The 23,928-nt window shown below is 38.7% G+C and overlaps 1 protein-coding gene across 1 annotated transcript in view; it reads right to left on the minus strand.

Annotated features, from left to right (window-relative positions):
• The window catches only part of SATB2 (SATB homeobox 2), a 127,839-nt gene that overhangs the window by 84,330 nt on the left and 19,581 nt on the right, over positions 1 to 23,928 (minus strand). The window contains exon 3 of the mRNA XM_062002578.1: positions 23,545 to 23,721. Within this exon, the coding sequence (XP_061858562.1) occupies positions 23,545 to 23,721 (177 nt within the window). The remainder of the gene's footprint in view (positions 1 to 23,544; positions 23,722 to 23,928) is intronic.

Here is a 23,928-nt window from a genome sequence, read left to right on the forward strand (position 1 = left end):
CCTACTCTGAAGGAAAATGTTTTTCATTTCATGCCCAAAGAAGAGAACTGAAGATCTGGAGGCCCCTCATCTGGAAATGTCTAAAGAACATTGCTTATTTACAGAAACTAAGATAACAGCTTGTAACAGAAATGTGTTGTCTTTAGGCTGTGCTAACATAAGCTCTTTACAAACAGCAATGAAACGGAGGTAACAACTTAAAGCCATTAAGGACTTAAGCCAGCTTCTATCCAGGTATGTAGTGTACAAAAGAAAGGCCTCTTATTCCATTAGCTGTGTCATGTGCTTGCATATGCCTTGTTTAAGTAAAAGGAATGTCATACCTGAAGCATCTTATGAGTAATTTGTATACTGAAGGAAAATATTAGGAAATGTAGCTAATTGTCACAACCTAAACTTTAGAGTGGTCTTGGTAGAATTGCCAAATTGTCCTATTATCATGGCTAAGGTGTTCTCTGTCAGTAGAGGAAAGGGAATTTACAGTGCGTTATTTCACAAGAGACTGGTAGACTTGACAGGCTGATGAGCAAGAACGATGCACATTCTTCCTTAGCCTCAGTGAGACAGCAGAACTCTCCAGCAACTGCCCCAGCCATAAAATGGTCTCAACTTTGTTGTCAGCCCTTTAGGCCACCTTCTGTACAAAGAAAATAAGTTTTCATTTTTAGCTTGCAACAAAATGAATACGTTTCCTCAGATTTGTCATGGTCTATAAGATGCCCTCAGCTCTGGTTGAGATTCCCTCATAGCAAGCAACTTTGCTGGCCAGTCCCTACTCACTCACACACCCAGGGCCACATCACTATCACCTTCTTCTTCCCATCCACATTGCTCCTGTCTCTGAATGATGGTCAGACACCTCCCAAGTCTCAGGAATAAATCTCCAGACCACAAACCTCTAATATCCCCTCCTCCTACCAGCCAAGGCAATGATTTACCATCTATTTAGCTTGAGTCATAACTTTTCTTCGCATATATTTTACCAAAATGTATAGAGGAAGACGACATTGCTAGAGGCTGCTGTGGGTCTAGTCTAATGGGATGAGAAATGGAAGTGTTCTCCATGAGAGCCATACACAAGGGCACCCACCACCAGGCACGCTCACTTGGCCCACTAAGCTCACTCAAAGAGCAGGGCAGCCCAGAAAACACAAAGATGAAAGCTCACAGGGCAGGGAAAAGCTACTTTTGTAGATGTGAAAGGAACACATCAGGCAGGCATGGTGATCTCTGACAGTCACATTCACACCTCAGCGTTAACTCTCTTCACTGTGCACACATACAGGCTACACATTTAACTGGCCATCTGCACAGATTTATCTCTCTCTGCAGTCAAGGAGAAAAAAAAGATTTAATCTTTCAATTAAAATAACCCACTTTACTGCCAGAGCAAATCTCTTTTTTTCATACAGTCTCTTCTGGTTCCGTTTTGATTTAATGGAATAACAATCTCTAAATGACATGTATAATACCTTTTAAGTGACTACAAACACTAGCTGCGTAGCCACATAACAATAAAGAACAGAGTAGTCAGTTTAAATCCTTCACACCTTACTGATTTTCAAATTAAAAGTAGTAAAGTACTTGAACGGAGTTGATACAATAAAATGAAAACTGAATTTAAAACAAATGGAAAAAAAATGCTTATTTTAAGGGACTAATGCTTTACCCCCTTCTGCATGTAACAATGTGTATCTGTGATCACTTTGGACACTATAGAGTTGATATGTACATGTAAATTGAGACATAGGTATACAGCATGTTGATATAACTAGGAATTAAAAATGTGCAAAGGAAAAAAAAAAGATATCTTTTTTTTGTTCAGCTCTTCCCCCTAGTAATGTCAGAAATTTCTTTGCATTTTACCTTGGGGTTTGAATATTATAAGTCATTCTCTGATGATATTTAAAGGCGAAGTTTTCAACTATACAAAGTTGGTAAAGTCATTATTGCTAGTGCAGAAATTATCTTCAATCTTTTTGTTTATCAAATCATCACCAATAGATGACATTATTTCTTAACATTCCCTCATGTAACACAGAACAGTAGATAGTGGAAGTAAGAGATATTTTCAGTTTCAGTGGACAAAAATCAGGGGAGAAAAACGGGGAGAACCAGTTCATACAACCACAACTTGCGTACCTGGTTTTGCTTAAATGAAAAACAAATCAACCGATCATTTCCTGGCAGATGAAGCACTACATTCAAACAGAATTTAAGAATGTTATTCTTTAATTATTTAGCCCTATCCTTACTCCCTATCCTTACTCCCTATCATTTTGTTCTCTTATTTGGAAACTTGTTTTTAAAGCAGGTAAGTTTTGATGGAGAAATTCTGTCTCAACTTAGAAAAAGCTGAAAAAAATAAAAGATCAAAACCAGATCACCTCAAAATGACACATTTTTAAATTTCGTGCCCATGTCTCCTCTGCTGTTTTAACTTTCTCTCCCGACAAAACTGTTCAATGAATTTGATAAGACTACTAACGTATTTGTTTAATTCCCCCAGCTCTCCACTGATAGTTTTTACGTGCATTTGTTGTCAGAACAGTGGCACAGTCCTGGCGGCTGAGTTTCCCAGGTGAGGGCTGCGCCCTCATGAATCCAAGTTCATCACTCACCACATTGCTAATGAGACAAGTGCAGCCCAACACGAGGTTAATTGTCAGAAGCAATAATCTAAATTAAACTGGCCAAGATTCAAGTAAAAGGTACAATTTAAAATATCCTTTTCAAGTGAAAGCAATCTCGGGAATTTATTTGCCTACTCAATACAGAATTCCAGGTTTTAAAAAAAGTTGTCTTCTTCCCCTCTAAGGAACGAAAGTAATTATTTTTAATACAGTGACATATGTTAGACAAAGGGGCTTCGTTCCACTACAAGTCTCCAGGGAATTTTTCCTTATGTGATCACACATCTGATCTCAAATTTTAATTCAACTAATAAAGATTTTTAAAAATCATGGCCACTAGCTGATAAGAAATCCTTTCACAAATAAACCTGAAACATGGAAGATCTGGTGTGATGGTCCCAGTACTGAGAAATATAATTAAAACAATATGGGGAATTAAAAAAATTAAAAGCAAGAGTTCACAGAAACATTTGAGAAATGGCTCAAGTCAACTCAAAGCTTGCTTGCTTTTGGCTGGGACTCTAGGCTTACAACAGCTTTACCCTGCCAAAACAAATACAACTACCCATTTCTTCTCAATGCTTTCACCCAGGGAGGGACCTGCTCCTTTGCTTTCCCCTGCTACAATAATGACATGCTTGCTAGGATTTGATTGGAGTGCACATCCCTGACTGCCTTCGAAACAATGATTATTTTGTTAAATGGGAGAAGAAAAGAACTTAAGTGGCACCTTGGACTGACATAATAACCAATAGCTTCCAGATAATTGTTATCTGCTGTAATTAAAATAATGGACATCATTTAGGCAAAAAAGTTTGAGAATACCTTGGGGGAAAGTAATCCAGGATATAATTCCACACAGGGAATCTGTATAATTTTGGTTGTAATCACAGAGGAAAAATGTAGAATTTAGGATAGAAATTATTCACTTATCATGCAGAGTTAGTATAAAAAAGCGTATTAATCTAATGAGAATGAATGTTGTGGGTGTAGTTAAGATGTTTTGTGCATTTGTTTACTCACAGGAACAACTGCAATATGTATGGAAAAGCAGTTTTAAAGTAACCTTTTCTGGGGGTTTTTTTGGGTTTTTTTTTGGCCATTTTTCTGAAGATAAGAAAAGCTGATAAGTAGATACAAGGCTCCATTTCAAAGCACTCAGTCATCTATACCTAATCTCTGCACTAGTGACAATAAGGTTTTCAAAAATCTTTACTTTTAGCCTTGAACGTGAGATCATTTTAACTCAGGTAATACAGTGAAAAACCGCTCAACTGAATAACAATAAATGTAACAAGAAAGAATAATGCTGCACAAAATACTAGGAAAGACAGTGGAGTCAAATAAGTAATACTAAATGAGAAAAAACTTGGCTCAGCTTCTAATGATATTGAACAAGAAGTGTTTTTCTAACACAGAGCTGAACTCTTGAATAACTACAGATAATTTAGTCTAAGAGGTAGCTGGCAAACATGGTGGCATGAAAAACATATTTAATTGGACTTGGCCAGTTCCAGATGAGGATCTGACTTGAGATAAATATTTTTACGTGTCTCTCAGATTTTTTAATTCCCATTTAGGAAGCTGCTTGTCCCTCTCCCAAACATACCAAACTCAACCAGCAATGCAGAAGCTTTGTTACATTCCATTAATTCCCTTCCTTGGATGCATTGGATAGTCCACTGCCTACTCAGAAAGCCAAGGGGAATGTACAAAATGTACTCTCAATACACTACAATGAACTCTGGAACTTCAATAGAAACATATATACCTTCACTCACTAGCATAAACAACTGCAGCAAGTTGTCCTAGCAGGACAGCCAAAGATGACTTCTTGAAGAAAAATAGTGGCAAAACTGAGAAGGCTCAAGAGTTCCTGAACTTTGATGTTGGTATTAAATCCTAGGCTACTGCCATGTTCTCACTACCCAATTCTTAATGAGCACACAAAAGCAAACAGCAGATGGTCAATATATAAGACAGGAACTACTGGCATAATCAACACAGAGTCATTGGCCCACGTTCAGCCAATCAGAGGCTGATGGATCAACTGAGATCAACTGAGCAAAGACCAAAGATGCCTAAAGAATACCTAAAGAAAGGACTTCCTTCATCAGGTCCACTAAGTAAGGCTCTTCCTAGTCCAAGGTAATATACTTACAAATAATATTTTTCACTTCTCTTCATATACAGTGGTTTCACTTCTTTTAAATTCTGAACTTCTCATTCAGATGTGGGAAGTAGACATTTTAATCTTCATTTCTCCTCAAACATTTTCAAAGGGCCATAATACAGTCCCACTTAAAAATATACGGGAAAACTATAAAGAGTAACTATTAAAGATGTAAAGACATCGAACTTCCTGTTTTTAGCATTAAAAGCAAAAACATTCCAAAAGCACTTTTTCAAATTGGACTAAAACTACACTAGGTAGCATCCAGTTTATCAGTTCTGTTTCTGAACAGTACTCTTCATCATTTCATTGGAGATTGGAAGAAGGACACAAGGGTCAGAGGCATTAAGTTATCAGAGAAAAAAAATAAGGCAAGGAACATAAAACAGGCTTGGATTTTTTCTTTTTCTTGTAAATGAAGAAACATGCCATAGAAGTCTCCTAACTCCCTGATACTTTGCACCTCCAAAGTTTTGGTCAAGGAGCAAAAGGCACATTAGAAGAAGCCTAACGTTTCCTGGCCCATTCCAAAGACAATGATCCCAACAAGGCAAGCTATTGAGAAGCTACTTGGCCCAGATTGGTGAGGTTACTTTTGTCAATTTAAGCCCAAACTGTAAATGTCCATTTAGTCTTCTTACAGCTTTAACAACTCAAGCAAGCAGTATGACGGCCATCTTTGCAGGGCGAAGCTGCCATTTGCCACTAGTTAGAACTAAATAAAAGCAGAAGACAGATTTCAAAAGCCTAAAGTATTTTGAAAAAAATTGCACTCTGCTCCAAGACCTAACACAGTAATAGATGCACAGGAATAGCTATCTCCCTGGCAAGATAGTGCAATAATGCAATTACTGCCATTTAATTAATTTATATTCTCAAAATCTGTCTCCTTACAATTTCTAAGTATTTAGCTTTGACATCAAAACAGGATTTTCTGCCCTGGTTTGCCATAGCAACCCCTGAAACAAATGGCACTTGTCTATAAAAAGGGGGGACTTTTTCTGCATGCATGCATGATTTAGTATGGTTTGTTTTAAAGCAGGTCAGAGTACATTGGACCTTTTCTACCATGTAGGACTGAACACCAAGAAATCTCACTTCAAGAGCTGCCATGCTCCTCTGCAAAATGAAATGACATTGCTGCTAAGTTTGGATGTAATTATATATATGAAAGGATGGTTGTGAAAGTTTGCTTGTATATTCCTCTCCCTCCTATACTATATGTGTATTTGCCATACAGCTGTTAACATCCTGAACAAGTAACATGTAGCAGATTTAACATGTCCTTTCATTTTGTTTTAAGTGTGGTGGCTGTTAAAGCACATTTACCACTAAAGAATGAGACCTTTGTCTGTCTCTATTGCAGGCAGAGCTCTCCCCAGCCTGTTCGTGCAGCCCTGGATGAAAGCTATACCAGGAAGCCTTGACCTCTGGCCTAATAAGGACACTTAGTAGGGCTAAGAGTAATCCTGACCCCTCCTTACTCATTCAGTTTCTTGAGCTGTTTGAAGCAATCATTACCAACTCAGCCTCACTTTGCGGTCATATTATAAAATGAATCATTGTTCAACAGTCCAAGATTGCTAAATTCATTTTATGTGTGGTTTAGAGTAGAGTCACTGGTTGCTCAGATCCCTCAGAATTGTATCCCCTCTAGTCTAGTCACAGTGGGGAAAGCACTCGTCTTTGGTACTAGTCCAAATGCAGGACGGAGTAACAGAGCATAATTTGGCCTCTAGTGCTTGTTCTCATAAGCTTCCCACAGGCTAGCCAAGATTTTTTCAGCCACTTCCATCTGAAGAACTTTTACCTCATAGAGTCTCTCTCTTGTGTGCAGTCTTAATACAACAGCTTCTGGGAATTTAAATATTTGCCACTCCTTTTGAGGTGTTCTGATTACACCCTCCAAAGCGTTAACTTCTCACTATATGTTCCTATAGGCACAATTTCTGTTTTAAGAGAGACTGTGGAACATTTGATGTTGGGATTTGGTAGGAGTGAATGAATGCTCCATTATTCACCCCGGTGGTACAGCAGTGGTTGCTCTGAACTTTTACAATGCAGCGTATTGCTGTAATGACATCATCTGACATCATAAATCTCCCACAATTTCTAAAGCTTCTGATGAATGTTCCTACATAATCATCTTGTTAATAAATGAAAAAAAAAAAAATTAATCGAAGGAAAATCTTGCACATTTGTGCACTATTTAAAAGTCTACAGACAAGTACTAACCACTTTACACTTTAAAACCAGGACTGTTTACCTTAAGTTCCAAAGAAAAGAAGGCACCATCTTGATTTATGCCTGCAGTTAGACAGGGAACCCTGCTTTTACACAAAAACCTCACAAAGAAAGCTCTTCTGCAAAATATATCAAACTTAATTTCAATATTTCTCACAAGTTCTCTGAAAACAAAAACGTTACTGTGCTTCTCTTATTACATCCAAGTGTTTATGATATTTCAACCATAAATAGTCCAAATTAACAAATATTTTCCCCTTCTTTTAAAACTTTCTTACATACTCATATGTATCAGTCAAGCTAAAGACCAGCTTCTTAGTCCTTGCCAAAAACGTGGATATTTGCCATCCCCACCTTCAGTCAGGCACACACAGAGACACGCACATACAACTAAAGATACACCATAGTCTACTCTACAGCTTCTAACCTTAGGCCTCACATAGCTCCCTACTCTCTGCAGCTATCTCTTTCCTCCAGTCTAAGAAAAGTACTTGAAAGCAGGTCAAATCTTACATGTATTAAAACAAACATGCCTCCCCACTTTAAGACTCAGAGTTCCCACAGCTCTGTCCTCAGAGGACATGGGTCATCTTTCTGCGTGACTCGGCAGAGGTAGGAGGATACTCCGAGTAATTTCTATTTTGTTGTCCAAGTCACTATGTTTCAGATATTCACTTAAGTTAGCAAGAACCTAAACCCAAGCTCTTCTGATGTGATATAAAAAATATATAGATATAAAAAATATCTGATATAAAATATCAGATATAAAAAAGAATCAAATTACTCTGAAGGTCATTAACAGAAAATATCCTGCAAATGGATGGCCTTCGTATAAGGAAAAATGTTCTGTAGTAAAAAAGCTTTGCTGTAGTCCTCCTGTAGCTAAATAAGTCACTCCAGAATATCTGTACTGAGTTTATTTTTCCATATTAGCACACAGCTGAAACATAATGTGGATGGAACACCTCAAACAAGCTCTTTGCAAACAATCAATGTGGTTACTGATCCTATAGATAAACGTATCTGAAGTTGTGCTTCCTCTGCTCCCAACCTGCCTCTGAACAGACTGTCTACTTCTTCATACAAACCAAGTTTGAAAAATAGCTTGAGATGTGTCTGGAAATAAAAATCACATTTCAACCTCTGCTTTCACTTGCATCAGTAGAAATCAAAAACTACACTGACTTCAGAAGCATTTGACTTTACTTACACTGCTGTAATTCAAAACATGGCTTATTTTTCTTGTAAAGAATCACTTGTAGAAGCTACAGCACCAACAATGATGAACACTAACAGCACTGTGTGTGCTGATTTTGGACTCTACATCACACGACTGGATGCCCGTTTAACTTTTGCATTTCACTTAGCCTTCACACCAAGACAAACCTTTCTAATTCCATTTTTGGTCTTACTAAAATAGTACCAGAACACTTGGATTTAAGTTCCTACCATTGCAAGGAATATTTGACTCTGAGATACACATCTTACACTTAAGTTTTAAGAAGTCGTGACATTATTTCTATTACTACCAGTTTTTTCACTGCTGTCCTTAACTAGTCTACTAAAGAATCAAAGCCCCAAATGAAATTGTCAGCCTAAAATCTTCCTGGCTCAAAAAGACATGTTCATGGCGTGTAGTTCCCGCTTTGGCATCTCTTATCCTTTCCCATCTCTCTCTTCATAAGATGCCTAATAGAAAGCACTGCTTTATCTTCATAATCTAGCTCTCTTAAGTCACTTTCAGCCTCAGTTTCTGTCAGTCCCTGTACTGTTCTGCCAGAACATCAGTAAGATGCTAAATGGTATGTGTACTTTCAGAGAAATATTTAATCTGCTATTTTTGCAAGTTCAAACTGCTGTGCTGCCAATAGTAGGAATGGGATAACAAGATATTACTCAGTACTGAAATTCTCTTTCTTCTGGGAAGAATTAGAAAACATATGAACTGTCTTATAATATTCAGTGGTTTGCTGAGCATGACTATGGTCCAGCCACATGCCATCGTGTATATATAGCTTTACAAGTTTATAACATACTGAGGTTTCTGCTTAATTCAAATCTGCTACTGAATTCTAATATCTAGTCCTTTCATTTCTCCATCTTCACACATCCTCCACTGGCACTCAGTGCCAAAGGCTCAGAAATAAAGGGCCACAAAAGCCCCAGGCACATTTGAAACCAACACAGACCCTCGTAGGATCACACTGTCATATGCCTGCACACCTGCAAAGCAATGTGCTTCAGACAGCAATACTGTATCCCAAAGTTACCGATTGCCTTCTTTTGGTCACAGCAAATTAAAACACTTGGATTCTTTTCTATTCCACGTTCTTGTGCAAAAGATGGCATTTTGCTCATAAGCTTCTGACAGAATCCACTAAGATTTTTTTTTTAATCTTTATAAAATAATTTTTAATGAGAAGTTGAATCTCCCATTATTAACAGCCCCTCAAGTATGTGAAAGAAAATGTCAAGAATTAACAATGCTAGGTATTACACTCCCACACAGGGTTAATTTTCTTTCCAAATGTCATGCAGAAGTCTATCTCACTCATCTGATGAGCTACTACTATAAGCCTTCTGGCACCTCCTTCTGTATAAATGCATCCCTTTTTCTAGAAAACGTATTAAAGACTTAATACAGAAGGCACACAAATAAAGGAGATTTTTTGCTTCCAGATTTAAACTCATCGTTCCTTGTGTCAGACAGCACCTTCTTCCCCCTAAATACTACCTACATCACACAACTAGCTGGACATAAAAAGACATTCAGTAGGTGTGTGAGGTCAGGAGAAAACAGGGCCAGCCTTCCTCTATAAAGAAGTTGCTACAAGACCTGATTCAATGGGCCAACCATCCAGGTCAAAATTAGAACACGTTCCATCTCTCTTCTCATTAAGCTGCAAACTGCAACTTGCAACTGCTCAGGGAAAATACAGAATCTTAAGGGCTGGAAGGGATCACATAGTCCAACCCCCATGCCAGAGCAGGACCACCTAGGTCACACAGGAACTCATCCAGGTGGATTCTGAATGTCTCCAGAGACTCAACAACCCATCTCGGCAGCCCACTGAAGTGCTCTGTCACTCTCACAGTGAAGACATTTTTCTTTGTGTTTCTTTGGAACTTCTTATGTCAGAAGACAAATGCTCTATCAATTGTATAACTTGTCATAAACCAATTACATTTTGTATCTAAAAATATGTGGACTAGGAGATAGAGGCTTCCTATCTTCTACAGGATATACAGGCTACAGCTACGTTGCTGCAAATGCAGATTTAGATACACATCTTGCCATACTGCACATAAGATGGTTTTAATACTCCTAAATGCAGTTCAATTCACAGCAACTTACATCTGTACCCAATTCCCAGATACATGGCCAGATAAAACTTAGACAAAATGCTAAGCACTCACAGGAAAACAAAGTACACGCTGCCTATTAATTGCATGGCAGTTAGCAATGCCATCATATAATCCTTGGTGAAAACATGTTTGTGGGGTTTTTTTTCCATTTATTGTGATCTGTTAAAAGTCATTCCATTTAAACAGCATTGCACAATTTCCAGATATCCGAATCTGCAGGAAAAAACCCTTATGGCTCCATGTCAGGTCTTTCCACATTATTATGGTGCAAAGGCTACATAAATTTATCTCCTTCTAATTCTGGATTTTTTAAAATATCAAGACACTGGGTTTTTTTTCCATCTGCAGCTAAGATTTCTTCATCTCTCTCACATTTACATGCAAAAACAGAGCTTATGCACAGAGGCACAGATTAAAAAAAAGAAGTATTCAGAAGAAGCCTTAAAGACGTTTGATGGCAGTTTTGTTCTCTAACAGCCCCTCCTTCCACAAAATTCATATTGAAACCAAGGGGCACCACAGTGCCATGCCAGTACTACAGTTGTACCTCCAACTAAATCCCAATCTCACTTCAGCAAGCAGGAGAAAGAGAAGATGGGAAAGGAAATTTGCTGTACCTCAGTGAGAAGCTGCAGGTATGCACTACACTACCAAAAATCACATTACTGTCCTTCATAAAGACATAACATTGCTATTACAAACAGCATAGAAATTCTTGCTCCCTTAACTATGTCTCTTCTTTTTTACTTTCTCCTTCCCAACTTTCCAGTACAGGCACACACTCAAAATTGTAAAGCATAAGAGGCCCTGAGAAAATGAAATTTTTTTACACAGCTACAGAAGAGATAAAGGGGGAAGAAAAAAGTATTTCTTAAGATTGTTATTGAAACCACTTTGGATTAGGCACAAATATTTTTTTGGAGTGTGATCCACACATCAACATAAATGCTGCAGTTTTCATCTCGTATCACTCAAACTAGACCATGGAAGAAATTCTCGAACTGAAAATAATTACCTTTCTTTCCTACTTGCCTTTATGAAGTGCCATATTACCCTTCTAGCTCACTTCTAGAAAAATTTGCAAATGCATACATACATTGGGATTTAGACAATTTGGGACCAGGCTTTTAGTATCTGGGAATAACGATGAGGTTTGTATCAGTAAACTTCACAATAGAAGTACTTCTGGATAAACAAATAAAAGAATGTCTGTATTACACAATACTAAACAAATCGTGATACATTACTTGAAAGGTCAATGGAATATTAATTTGTTCCCCTATGAACAACATTCTTGCACTAAATAATGTAATAATGTTTAATCAAATCCAGTAACATTCGAACAGCTTTAGCACCAACATTGACACATCTCCGTACAAAATGTTAAATTTACTATAAGCCATTTTAAACTTTCAATGACAGAATACAATTCCACAGAGAGTAGTCTCTACTAAATTCTGCTGTAAAAGTAATCAGTTCTTAGAGTAGTATGTCACTCTGTTTTGGTAAATACTCAGTTGTTCTTTAGAGTCAGGAAGAGGGATTTGTTCACAACTCCTCCAGAAGTCCTCAGGAGGGAAAGAAATCCTAACTCTGCAGCATCAAGGCATCCCTTTGGGTTACACAACACTAACAGGGCCAGAGGAGGACCTACATTACATTTCCCTTTAACATCAGGGAAATGCCTACCTCCAGTACACTATCCTACACATCAATCGTGCTTCCCCACTAGAAACCAGACTCATAATCTTTCTCACCTGTGTGCTCTAGTCTAGACTGTGGCATCTCTTACACAGCTGGAAAGTACCATTTTACAAACAGTGAGTCACCTTTTTCTGAGGCAAAGCACATTTTTTAAATCAACGGGTCCTGGCGAACAAAAGCTCCATGTTTGATCAAAGAGGCAGATTCCGCTGCTTCTATGAATGCATAGAGAAACATACTTCCTTTGGAATAGATTTATCCCATTCTGCATAGGGTTTTATTTTATGGGTGGGGCTGTTTTTTGTTGATTTGAGTTTCTCCGCTTCATGGCAATTAGTTGTAAAACACCTTAAGATGCATTGCTAGAACAATTGCTCAACAAAGAGCACTTTGTATCTTATTGTAAAATATTCAGACCCTCAACCCAAACAAATGGCGTCTGTAATAAAAATACTGCTATATATCTTCATTTGTACTACAACAGATCAGTTTTATTTGTTCATTCTGTGTTTTAGTGTCATAGGTCTCCTAGAAAAGATAATTTATAATTCCTTATGCAATTAGATATGAAATTAAGTCATCTTACTCTGCAGAAGAATTTATAATAGAGAGACCAGGTTCAACTAGTTCCACTGAAAATATTTTGATAGTGTCAAAAAAAGACAGCATAAAAATCTTTAGTGTTTTAACAAATTAACACATGCCTTTTGGTTAAAGTACTGTACATGCTGTTAATCTTTTAATTAGGTTCTCAAATTCACATGCACATTTATGGTAGGGGGGATTTTTAGTGATCAGAAAATGCAAATGTCTTGTGTTGCTATGTTCTTTTAGCAGAGACATCCGAGAAAAAAAAAAAAACAAAACAAAAGGAGTACGTGTAGCCCTCTAGTTAAAAGGTGCACAATTAAATATTAATAAATCTTTGTGAATATTACCAACAAAATAACAATGTTCATTCTTTTAAGGAAATAAATACAGTTTTCAGATTGAGGAAAAAAAAAAAATTGTTCTCCATGCTCAAGCCACAGAAAAAGAAACTTTTATAGTCATAATGCATGTAGTTTTTAGATCCATCATCAACATTTAAAAATATATAATTGCTGCCATCTATGTAAATGGATACATAAATAGTGATGTTCAAAACATTCTACGGTAGCATTTCACAAAATGCCAATTTTCTCATGCTGACTGCCACACAATTCTGCCTAAACATCTCCTTCCAGGATCTTGAAAAGATTTAGTATTATCTATAGCTCATTATTTGATACGTCCCTTTTCCTAAAGCACTTGGTCCCTCCTCAGTTTAATGCAAGAAAAACATTTCCCTCCTCCCCAACTATATTTCATAGATTCTATACCTGGTGACAAAAAAAGAAACTACCCAGAAAGGTAGACAAATATCTATCAGTTTACGATCCCTATGCCAAGGAAGTTTTTTAGCATAGATTTTTCACTGTGAAAGCACGAACTACCTACTAGCTATCCCACATAATGATTTTTGTTAGAAAAAGGAAAAAGGCCAAAATGTGGCTAAGCAGCAAATATATTATAAAAACAAAGTATGAAAGCAATTTAGCTAAGAATCTTGACTGGTACTCGCATTCTCCTAGCTTGCTTGTTTGAATTTAACTCTTTATTGGCAACTGTGGAAACAGACAGGTGAAGTTAAAGATGCTACATATACAAATCTGGGGAGTGAAAACAGAATAAAATGCAGATCCCAGGACTACTACAGCTTTACTGTTTAATTGACAGCTACTTCATCCTAGAATAATTGTTCTTCTGTTGGAATAAAATTAAAAATAAAATCTCCTATAAATACACAGTGAAAAATACCCCAACCTCTGCTCATTCAACTTGATGCAACATCTTCTTTTTTAACCACACCTGTATAAATATTATTTTTTTAAGTTGTCTGGATAAATCAAACATATTTAGTGGCCAAAAGGATGATGGAGAATGAGTGATTCTCCATAAGCCCTGCACTAGTAAGACAAGGAAGAGAAGTCCACCCTGAATAACCAAGTAGCTCACTTGACAGAAGAAGGACTGCCTTCTCTCAGCTACAGTTAGAATTTGAACCTGCATTGGTACTCTTTGAGTGAGTTTCCAGTGAGCAAGACAGTAAGCAACAGAAGATCACTAATAGCATTGTCTTTTGCTCATCCTTTTCCATTTTGTAAATGCAACTATTTCATTGCCTGCAGGCACCCAATGACAATCAATGCAGGAGGGCAAATTGTACCTGTAAAATTCAACGAGTATGAAAAGATGCAAACATCAAACATCAGTTGCTGATTGACAGGTTCATTTATATTCCAGTAAGGGCCAAGAGGATTAAAGTTGAGTCCCTACAACACTCACACACAGTGGTGAGAAACCCTCTGAACTGATCCTTTGCTGTCAATGCCAAGAGGAGCTTTCCTAAAGAGGTATCAGACACAGAACAGAGGGCATAGTGTGTTTGCCTTCTCTCTTTTTTTTTCCTCCTTAAAAAAGAAAAAAAAGAGGAAACACTTCCTGTTTATCCCCTTTATGCTTTGTCCCCTTACTTTGTTAGGTTTTTGGTTTGAAAACAAACTGCTTTTCAAGCTTAGCTTGCCTGTGTTTAAAGGGGACTTAAAAGTATTGCCTTATGCTATGACCTTGCAAGAGACCCCACAGACAGCAGCATTGCTCTCCACATGCTCAAACCAATTCCCCTTCAGACATGCAGTGAGATCAAGATCAGGGCACTGATGATAAATGGACTTCAGATAGTCCCACTAGCAGAAAGATCTCTCTGCATTCTCTCCAGCAGCATATCCATTATACATCCTGCATAGGGGAATCAATGTCCAAGGCAAACTAGAGTTCCTAGAAGTTGGGATGTGCTTCCCAGTCCAGGGGATGAGCCCTGTCCCTGATAGGTTAAAGAAAGAAGTGGCTGGAGGTGGACTCAGCTTTGTGCTTCTGGGGGAAAATCAGATCGGACAAGGCAACCTGCAGCTAGAGTGAAAAGCATTCTCTCACGCCACAGGGTAAAAATGCTGCTTCCCTTATCTAGATCAAAGATTTGGGACAAAAAAAAATCTCATTAGACAAAAATGTCTAAAAAAAAAAGAAAAGGAAAAAAAAAGCTGCTCTAACACCACCAGGCTTTGCTCTCCTCATACTACTGAATATTTAAATATTCAGCTTGTTAACTAACAGGCTGATAACTGCACCTCATTTTCCTTCTATGGACAGGGGAAAATCTACTCTAACCTAATTTATTACCATTTTTAAATACTGCACTGCTTCATTATCATATTCATGCAAGAAAAATAGAAGAAAATTTTATTTAAAATTAAAATTAATAAAGATCATTTCCTAATTCTCATCAAAAATACTAATGGTTCATGGGCTTGTGGGCTTAGCTAAGAAGTTGGGAAAGAGGCCAAGAAAAAATTAGAATTTATTATACACTGGTCAAAGTTTTTAACTGAGTACACACAGGCTTTTCGAAGTGAACTTGATCTTTGTTCTACCCCAAACTACTTAAGGGTTACTGCAACACAAGAAAGCCTGTGGCTCAATTTCCCCAGCATTTCTTCACTGGTTTATAAAAACAAACATTAAAATTAAAAAGAGTGCAAAGCTTGAAGAAACTTTTATCCTGTAGCATTATCTTTTTGGACACAGTCTGCAACATAAAGTGAACGGCAAGCACTGAAGCATATGGCTGTCATCGAACAGAAGCACTGATTTGCTGTTATATCCTTAGCAATATTTCCCAGAAACAAAAACGGAGAGAGGAACAAAAGCTTTAATGATTTCTACCCATAGCACAGTCTGAGTTTGATCCATTATGACCGTGGAACAAACAAATGACACACATGTCACTGCAACAAGTCCACCAGAGCCCCCAGAGCTGTCACCAAAACACGACACATTTTGAAGCACTTGGCCTCAGACTCAAACCACGGGTATGTGAAGTTTCACAAACATGCAGGGAAAGATTTCAGAAAGGGGGTTTCTCTGGGACAGCCAAAGTCCACTTTGTCCACTCCACTCCTTCCTTTGACCCTTACCTCCTCTCCTGCTTACAAGCGGTGCTGTGCCCAGTCACAAACCACAAATGAGACAGAAAGTGGCCATCAGAAGTGCAGAGTTGTTCATGGCCACCTTTAGCTACCCTCCTTTAAACTGTTCAAACACTAATAAATTACCCATTTACTTACACTACCCAGATGTTTGCCACCTAGAAAAATAGATTATTATTTGTAGACGGTTTTGTTCCATCACAAGAATCCTGTAAATAGTACATTGGGATCAGAAAGCCAATACCATGTGGCAACTTCTACACACACCAGCATGGCAGGGGAGTGGCAAAGAAAAGGAAAGAGAAGTTTCCTGGTCACCAGTTAGAAGTTAAGAACTTTCACAGTAAGCTTATCAAAGAATCAAGTATTCAATGGAGTTATATTTTGGGATAATGAGGTTACTTAAAATAACACTACAGAAGGAGAATGAGAGGGACAAGTAACCTGAGATGTTGGTTTATTAATTGGATTTTGATCTTTTGTCTATATATAATTTTATATAAATTTATATACATGTATGTATGTATATATCTATAATGTGTGTATTTATATTTAAACTATAAATATCTTGTGTGTGTGTTTATGTATCAAAACCAAAGCAAAATGTAAAATGTATTATATTTTTATATATATGACACCTTAAAATTTTTTTGTATGTAGCATTTTCCACAAAAAAAACCTCACAAGAAAATCCTACAAGTACAAGAAGCCTCAATATCTACCTCTTACTTTTTACTTAAGATTTCTTAAAAGTTCCAGGTAATATTTAAAGAGAACTCTGAGGCTTTAATTGAAATTGCATAAGATTTAACAACAGTATCTTTCAAACCCTGTGTCCATTATGCACTGAAATGCCTATTCAAAAAAAGAAAAAAAAAGGAAGAAATTTTCAATATTCTCATTAAATTCCTACTTTCTGTAGCTGAGTTTCATTTACAGTTTTCATGAAGTTTTCTATAATAGACAAAACCTCTAGGAGTCTTTTTGAAAGGTAGTACATGTCTGTATATAGGGAGGGAAACAAGTGAGTCAGCTCACTTTCTTCAAACATTAAGGAGAAAGAATACAACTCAATCAATGTACAATTCAAGAAGGTGCAGCTCTTATGAGGAAAACTTTGATCTGGATGGCTGAGTATCGCTGCAAGAAATCCAGTCCGCTTAGCCATCCAAGACGAGTTGTCGTGTCAGAGATAACTGCAAGATGTTGTAATCCTCACACAAATTATTTGATGTGGGCCTTTTACAATTTCACCTTCAAAACTGGAGAGAAGAAAGAAGAGCTTACCCATAAAAAGTGTCCCCAGTAGATGCAAAGAGGAGAAAGGGGATTACTAAAGGTAAGGAGCTGTTAATTATAGATGGAGTGAGACTGGCGAAAACAGCTTCAAGGAAGGTCAAGTTTTTTTCTTTTGTTTATTTTGGGGTAGGTTGTTGGCGTTGGGTTTTTTTTTTAAGACATTGGTTTAGCAGTCTGTAGCAAAAGAGTTTCAGCTGAGAGACGTAGAAACTACATGGACTGATAAATTTGTTAGGTAAGTCCACTGTGCTATCTCTGCACAAATGAAAAAGAAAAAAAGTAGTAGCAAACAGTGACAGAGACAGAAAATGACGCAACAGTGAGTTTGTGGATTGCTGTATCGTCTTGAAGTCATTATATCACCAGTGTCTCTCCAACTCATTAAAGCCAGTTTAATACTGACTAGAAGGTTTTAGATGACATGAACAGGGAGACATGACTGATAATGACATGACTGAAAATTACATCAGACACTTTGAGGAGTCGGAAGATTCCAGATTATAGCACCTTGTAAAGGAGAAACCTAAACTAGGGTTTCCTCTCATTTTTCTCATACTGCTACCTTTCACTTGTGTTAAATACAGTATATCTGGCCATCCCAGCTGCAACAAATTTTGCTGTGTGTATCAAGCACAGTTTAGCTGGGTTTCACCACATTTTCACTGTACCTTTCTTGACACAGAAATATAAAACCAGCTTGTGTGTGTTCAATTCAGCTCACAGACTATATGTTCCATCTTTACCTGACATTCTGTTGGAAGCTATTATGGTCCTGGAGACAGGACAGATGGGAATATTGCACACAATCTTTCCCTATTAATGACCTGCTCAGGTCCTTCCAATTGCCCCAGAACCCCACCTTCTTGGATCAGCTGGGTCAAATCCATTCCCTCATCAGTACATACACCCATCAAATATTTGTACATGTGGTATAATCCCATAAATGACAAAATGGTCATACTGGTCCCAAAAAGGCTGGACTGAGTTTGGCAGCCTGAATGCTGGGCTCCTTCATTCTCACACACAGCAGCTTGGGGTTTGGATGGATTCGCTAAATGTCACCATGTCAAACAGATCAGATCTTTACTTTGAAATACTATTTAAATGCAGGCCACAAGTGCAAGAGGCCTCCAATTAACAGCAGAGAGTATGGCTGAGCTCATAGACTCTTGAGGGAAATAACCACGCTTGCAGTCCAAGCTCCTTCCTGCCCCAGCCATGTGCACTGTGGATCCAGAGTAGAGCCCTTGCCCATCTGTGTCTTGGTTTCCTTGCTGTACAGTTAGGAGAGCCATCTTTCCCTCTTGCTCACCACTGGTCCAGAGTGCAGTGCTCTGCAGAAGCACAAAAGCCAAGCCAAGTCTGTCTTACAACTTCCTGTGGCTGAAAGTAACACCAGAGACTCACAGACAGGGAAGCTGGAGAAGGACACTTGGTCCTGAGATATACCTCTGGGTATCATGACATTGGGACACAGGTACCTCATAAATGACTCTGGCCAGGCACTGACTGGCAGCAACAGAATTCTCCTTCTCCCCACTCCAGTTGTGTAAGGCTGATAAGGCTGATGCTGTCTGACCTCCACTCATTAAATCATGTTCACCACAGCATCACTCTCCTCCGTGCCCAGTTATTGCAACTCCACATGGCAAGACACTTAAACCTCTTCTGTTTCTTATTCTTGTCTTATACCTTCCCTACTGACCACTGCCAGCCTCTCCTTCCATCCTTCCAGTCTTATCAGCCACCCCCAGCTCACCACAAGCTGCAAGTCTTCTCACTCTTCCATCAGTACACAGCACTAGAAGAAACCAGGCAGCATGAAAAGGGGCCTTCAAGGCATTAACACTTGGCACTGCCTCTTGCAATGGCTCTGCTCCTGGCAATACATTGCTTATGAACTGGGGCTTGGCAAACTCTGCAGTGACAGGGATGGGAAAGATCTCATGTTTCTCTTTCTCTGTGTTAACTTCCCTCTGCTCTTTTCCCACCCCTCCTTCTGCTCCACTTGGCATTTCAGCACCATTTCACTCTTCCATACACCCCTTCCTTTGTGGTGGCCACATACAACAGTCATGACAAGCAACTACTTTGCCAGTGCCCAGACAGAGCTGTCCACAGACAGCAGTCAAGGCAGTCACTCCACATTGCTCTGCCAACACACATAGCAGAAGCACCTGAGAGGACAGGCAAACTTCACTTCAATGGCCCATCCAGCTCTGCAAGCTTTTGCAGACAATGTACACTAGCTCTGCATCTACACTCATGGCAGCTAACAAATAATTGGTCAAAAGAAAAAATGTGTAGACATATATCCACAAGAAAGGACATTGTTTTATTTGCTTATTTATTTAACCTGCTAAAAGTGTCAAACTTGCACTGTTCTTCTGTCACGTCACACTCGGGAGGGAATAAGCTTTCACAGCAGGTCCCAAAGTTACAGGACTGCACACAGGGTACTCCAGACTGCAGCTACTTTTCATACTTTCATTGGTCCCAGCACTCAGTACTATATACTGTATGTAGCCCCTACCCCTTCCCGTTTCTTGCAAAGCCCAGTTAGAACACTCAACTAATGAAAAAAAAAAAAGAAAATTTGCATGAGAGTATGTAAATTTTATTAAACTACACATAGAAAAGGTGCCCCTTTAAAGCATGACCCTTTTCCTCTCTAGAAGGCACAAATAGCAGGTTCCCCAGTGTCAGGTATAGTCTCAAGGGATGAAAGAAAAATACATAAATGTTTATTAAACCTTTGTTGCCATTCACACCACCAACTTTCACACCCCAGTGCCAAGCTGTTAACAAATTCCCATGCTGTTCCAGAAGAATTTTCACAGCTCCTGTCAGTAAAGGGAAGCTTCACGAGGGCAGCATTTGCTGGAAAAGTCTCTGCTTTTGCCACCATCAACAAAAAAATGTTCACAATCAGCTGTGTGTGGGATAAATGTGTCCTGCCCAAACTGTATGGGAATAAAGAGCTTCTTCCAGTGAGACATGGGGCCCCCTTCATATATACCTCCTGATACATAATTGACTCAAGATTATTTATGGTAAGACTTATCAATTTATCTAAGAACCAGGACCCAAAATTAGCTATGATAAGCGTAGTGGCCATGAGTTGGTACGTGACACTCGAGGTCAGGTGGCAGCTCATATGCCTGGATGCAGCATCACCTCCTTGGGGAGCTCTACAGCTCTAGGCTGCTGCCCAGGCAAACAGCCCCACAGCAGGGGCCCTTTGGGCACACAGACCCCTTGGGGACCCAACATACCACCTACACATTTGTGTCAGGTTTCCAAACGTTCTAGCACCCAGACTCTGCCATGCAGCTGGCAAGCATTAGGCAGGGCCCCATGCGCATGGCGCGTGCCGCCTGCTCAAGCCTCAGCAGGTCTGTAGAAGTGCCGCAGGGAAACGCAGCGAAGGCGGTGTGAAGCTGCACAGCAATTATCTCTGCTGCCACAACTCTCTTCTCCCCCACAACTAGCTCTTTTATCTGCCACTTGGAGACCCTGTTCTAAAAGCAACAGGCAAAGGCAAGATGTTTCCCACAAGATGAAGTGAACATTACTGCTCCTCTCAGAGTCATCCAAAACAAGAGGGCGGCAACATGAAACACTTTCCCAACACAAAAAGTGACACTTAGTACATGCCAAATTACAGCTTGGACAGCCTTTACAATACTTTGATAAGCTCACATTTACTTTGTCCCTGGAGGACACGAGGACACCTACTCATGTCAGTGTTTTGTGCATCATGTTACTCAAAGCTTTACCATTTTGAAAAATGCACCTGAGGATCTTCAACTTCTCATGCAGATCCTATAATTCAGATGATCATGAAGTATAAAGAAGAACTAAGTGTTTATCAATGTATAATGCTAAATGAAATCAATCCCAAGTACTGGAACAGAAGCAGACTTTTCCTACAACCAGAATGAATAAAAGCAAATAGCTTTTCCTTTTTTTTCCCTCCTTTTAATATCAGAAAATTGTGTTCCCAAATAAGTCCTCATATTGAAAATTTAGCAGCATGCTTCTGTCAATCCTAGTTGACAGATTATAGCCCAATATTCTATAAATTTTCTCATTAAACAGTCTCAGAGATCTATGAGGACTCTGCCTATGCCTGTACCTCATCTCTCAGCTTGCAGACAGCTAGCACAGAGCAAGATACTATAGAATCCACTGCATACTTCAGCTTCATGCCTTAAAACCAGCATGACCTGTAGTATTTGCCTGGGATGTATAAAATACTTTGAAGAACTGATCCTTCAATACAAAGGTAAACAAACTGATCAAGTAAGATTTTTTTTTTTTTGCTAACAGACTTTGAAGATATTTTCTGTAGTTTCTAAAGATTAAATAATCTGATGTTTTCTAGCAGGAGGCAATTGCTGCCTTAAAGACAAAAATGCCCAAGTCTTTTCTTTTAGATTAATTACAACAACTAGAGATTCAACTTTTATTTTCTAGACAAGCAATGTATCAAGCAACAGATTAGTATCTGAACCTGCTCATTGTCAAAGCCTGTAGCTCAGAAATGCAGTGGCCATTTCCTCCCTGTACGGTGACTAATTTCCTTCATGAGTCAATCTGTCTCTTCTCCTTGCTATTCTCACAAGAGAGATGCTGCAAAAACAAGGTTCCCCCAAGTGAGATGCTCAGCCAATGTGGATCACTGCACCGAATGGCATGCCTCCTTGAAGCAGGTTTCTTGCAAAGCCCATTCCCCTTTGTAAGTGCCAAGAATAAAATTTTGGCCACCTAGAGCAGCATGTTCCACGTGTTAGTTCGTTGAGCAACAGTGTTAACTGAGATGGATAATGCTGTCAAACGGGAAGCTAGTTTACCAGGATGGAAACAGCGGGATATATTGACCTCTAACACGCAGAAATAAAGTGTCCCCAAAATGACATGAAATGTTTTGTATTAAAAAACAATTCTCACAGAGCTTTTAGTACCATGTTGTGTAAACAAACACATATGCATGAGCCCTGCCTGTATAAAGTACCTGAGCCTCTCTTACAGAGCAGAGGCTGACTGAGGAAAGGAACCATTATCACCCTGCTTTGAAAGAAGTTTGTACAAGGAGCCTGTGCTGTTATCCACTGCCTAGAACTCCTGGATTCCCCACCACTGCTTCTCCCTCTGGTCACACATTCAAATACCTAGCTATATAAAACAACTAAAAACAACAGATAAAATCCAAATCTGCAGGCAAAGCTTCTATAAAACTACTCTAAATGTACACAGGTTTTATTGGTGACATGGAGATGAAACTGAAACTTGCAGGCTTCTCATTCAAAAAGATAAGTACTAAAATAACCCATTTATTATAAAAATGCCTCTTGAAATGCAAAGTTCATTCTGGAAAGATTTTTCCTAACCCACTGCCTCCTGTCCATATCCCCTAAAGATTGGGATTTTTGGTTTGTTTTTTTTCATGTTGATGTTTCGGGTGGAGAGAGGAAAGCTCTGTTTAGTTGAAGATTTTGCTGCTACTAGAGAACCATCTCTAAGTGGAAGGGACTGTAGAGCTTCACAAAGGGCATTGCAGCAATGTACTAGGTAAGTGAACCCATATTTAGCACTACAATTATTGAACATAAAGACAGTGTGTATACATAACCATTATATACCATGTATAATTTTAAAAATTGAAGACTATCATATGCTGTTCATAATGGCCCTGATACAAAGAGGAATACTAGATACCATTTAGCTGCATACCTAGAGGTTCTATCCATCTCTTCTGCCCTGACTTCCTCGAAACAGCTATCTACCTTGTGATACAGAACAAATGTGTCATGAATATGCTGACTGATCATTATCATCATATTTCACACTTCAGCAAGAACCAGTTAATGCTTTCTAGGCAGGCTAACAAGGTAGGGCTTGTTGTACACCTAATTTAAGATTAAGCAATCAACACAACTGATATAACCACTTCCAAGATCTGCCACCATTTTTCTTGCTTTCTCTTTACATCCAACAACCTCAGGTGCTGTCTTCTGCCAATGCAGAGAAGGGGTAAAAGAACTTTATTGAATACCTTGTGCCTGAGCTGCAGAACTGTGGGAATACCCCAGAGCCAGGAGCGCTGTCTCCACCAGCTGGCTAAAGAGCACATCTTTGCGAACCAGAACGAACTCGGCATGCTCTTCTCGATTATCGTATTCAAGAGAGGCGTCCGATTGCTCCACCACACAAAAGACTGGAATCATCAACCCTAGATGGGGAAAAAAACAAACAAAAAAAAAAAAGCATCAATAAGAGCGGAACAAGAGGGTGTCATACATCTCACATTAAAGCTGTAAGTTAAAATACCTCCTAGAAGGCTGATCTTAAGTGGAAATCTGTCTTTCTTGCCTGTGGGATAGCTTTTAAGAATTTCCCTTGAAAAGAAAGCAAGTCTCATCACTTGACTCATTTACAA

The sequence above is a fragment of the Colius striatus genome, chromosome 9 (assembly GCF_028858725.1).
Source record: "Colius striatus isolate bColStr4 chromosome 9, bColStr4.1.hap1, whole genome shotgun sequence".
In the NCBI taxonomy this organism is placed as follows: Eukaryota; Metazoa; Chordata; class Aves; order Coliiformes; family Coliidae; genus Colius; species Colius striatus.